Below are 2,647 nucleotides of genomic sequence, written 5' to 3'. Positions count from 1 at the left end.
TATATATATATATATATATATATATATATGAAGAAATTCATATAAACTTACGAGGAGACAATGATTCCTGGAAGATGAACTGATCCATAGAACTCCTTGAGTTCACAGATAAAGGAACTATTAGTCCATGAAGATCGCGACTATCAACCTAAACAGAGATAAGAACATGAGAGATTGAAGAAACGAAATTAAAAAAAAAATGATAGGTATAGAGGTCTCAAATAAGTTCTATACCTCGCCATAAGTTAGACGAGGGATATTAGTATTAGTTTTTGAATTAGAATGACTGAGATCAGAGTTGCAAGCCCAAATATTACTGTAAGATCCCCAATAATCTGATTCATTTTGAAACTTAAACTTTGAACCAGAGACAATATTCCAATTTGCGTCGCAGAAACTGAATTCATGATACAAATCGTCAGCTTCGTCTTCTTCCTCATCACCTTCAACTCGAGGACTACCTGTGAAACAGAGTACTCTCCGTATTAAACAGGAGTTTAAATTTAGGATTTTTCAAAAAAAAATTGATGATGTTAATTACTTGACTCTTATTTTCAAATAAATTTCAAGTAAAACAATAATCATCTAATGAACTGTGAATAACCAATCATATTTTTTGTGTTTTAATATGCAGACATTAATATCTCAAACTTATAAGATCAAGTCAAATAAATAATAGGGGCATTTACATGCATACCAACCAGTTCTTTATTTATACATCCAGCACATAAACTTTATTTTTAACTTCTATATTACCCAATTTTTTCATTTCACATAAAACATACTACTATTTTAACTTTTAAAAGGAATTAAGTGGTATGCATATAAATTTTTCTAAATATTAATTGACAAACATCTCCACAATATTGAGCCAAATATCACTTTAAAATTAGCTCTAAATTATTGGAATAATTGTTTTATATCAGCATTTAAGACCTCCAAACATAAAAACAAGGATATACATCCCAAATCTTTCATATCACACCAAAAATACCATCATCTTAGCCTTTAAAAAGCAAAATAAGTTGTTTTGTGTAAAAAATGGGGTTTAGAAGTTAGATATGTAAATACGTATAAATTGAGGGGTATGTATGTAAATATTTAGAAAAAAAAAAAAGAAAAAAAAAAACCTTTTTGTCTCTTATATCGAGTCTTGCATTGAGGACAGACTTGATCGCCTTCTCTTCTCTCGTACTCATAGCAAGCTCTACACACCGGAAACGCGCATTCATTGCATGCAACAAAAAACTCTTTAATATTGTTCATCTCCAATATCTCAATATCTTCTCCACAAATATGGCAAATTCCGCCCCCTAATACTTGTAAAGGTTTGCCCTGACAAGACAAGAATAACACTGATCACTCATAAAGCAGATAAACCACTTCTCTCAGTAAGAAACTGATGCAATTACAAAGAGTGTGTCTGTGTCAAATGTATAAAAATATGAAAAACCAAGTGTTAGAACATAAATATAACGTAGAAGAGATTCACTACCAAAAATTTAACAACAAAATTTAAAAACTTTTTTCAAGCTGACTTCTTTAGCGCACTCACCCTCCAAGCTGAGTCCTCCGCATTAATAACCACAAACTCTCTCCCTGAGCCGGCAACAAGTCCTCCACCTGCACCCATCTCTTCTTAATTCCTCTATCTCTTTCTCTCTCGCTCTCCTTTATTTCTTCCGCACACAGCTCAGAAAGATAAACAAATTAGAGCTGCAAATCGGAAGGAAAGAACCTGAAACTTTCCTTGCGATGCTAAAAGAAGAAGGAATCCACAGGTGGAACAGGGGAGATGGAGATAAAAAAAAAAGGCACAGGGGAACGGAGAAGAATAGCAGAGAGCTTTTTGATGAAGGGTGCAGAGGAGTGAGAGAAGGTGAGGGGGTTAGGAACTTTAGTATGGCTCTTATGAGTGATAATCAATTTTTTTTTTTTAATTCATTTACTTTTTAGAAAATTATTAAAATTAAAAATATTATTATTGGTGATTGTTATAATAAATGTGATTATCTTTTTGATTATTTTTTTTAATATATATAGTTATTAGATGATGAAGTTAATTATTTAAGTAGCCGTTGTTTATCTTTGTATTTTTAAGAATTAGAAGTATTGTTTTGATAACTATGTTTAAAATAAAAGTAATTGATTATTATTATTATTATAGTAATTAAATTTAAAATAATAATTGAAGTTCACAAGTGGATATTAAATAATCAAAATCACTTATTATGATAATAGTATCATTTTAATAATAATTATTATGTTGGTTATTTAGACTAAATTATAATAATTAATAACTAGAAATCAAATGTGGAGCACATTAATTAGAAGCAAAATACAGAATATCAAGGTGCCACGTTAGAGTATAGAGTGCTTAAAAGGGATAATTACATATAGGCTTTCGACTGGGGTAATCTTTTCGAACTACTGAATCGATGTATTTATGTGTGAAGCTCAAACTAGTGAGAATTTGATAAAATAAAAAATTTGGGTCTAGGTATTATGATGAATTTTGATATTTGAGTATGAATTTGAAAAATGGATGAAAGAGAGCGATTGATTAGTAAACAGAAAGTTTCAAGATGTATGTATGTAATTGCTCCAAAAAAAAAATAGATACAGACTGTTACACCATCAACAAATT

General features: G+C 30.2%; 1 protein-coding gene across 1 annotated transcript; it reads right to left on the bottom strand.

Annotated features, from left to right (window-relative positions):
- Positions 1-51: 51 nt before the first annotated feature.
- LOC110037924 (cellulose synthase A catalytic subunit 6 [UDP-forming]-like) lies at positions 52-1,689 on the bottom strand (the record flags this gene model as incomplete). Its single annotated transcript, XM_020742665.1, has 4 exons — positions 1,556-1,689; positions 1,131-1,335; positions 235-461; positions 52-148 (listed from the first exon to the last, which is right to left on the bottom strand). Coding segments are annotated over exons 1-4 (607 nt in total), but the record flags the coding sequence as incomplete, so codon positions are not given.
- Positions 1,690-2,647: the final 958 nt, after the last annotated feature.

This window comes from Phalaenopsis equestris, unplaced genomic scaffold (assembly GCF_001263595.1).
Source record: "Phalaenopsis equestris unplaced genomic scaffold, ASM126359v1 Scaffold227144, whole genome shotgun sequence".
Lineage (NCBI taxonomy): Eukaryota > Viridiplantae > Streptophyta > Magnoliopsida > Asparagales > Orchidaceae > Phalaenopsis > Phalaenopsis equestris.
The sequence above is the reverse complement of the archived record's forward strand: the minus strand, read 5'-3'. Positions and strand labels throughout refer to the sequence as shown.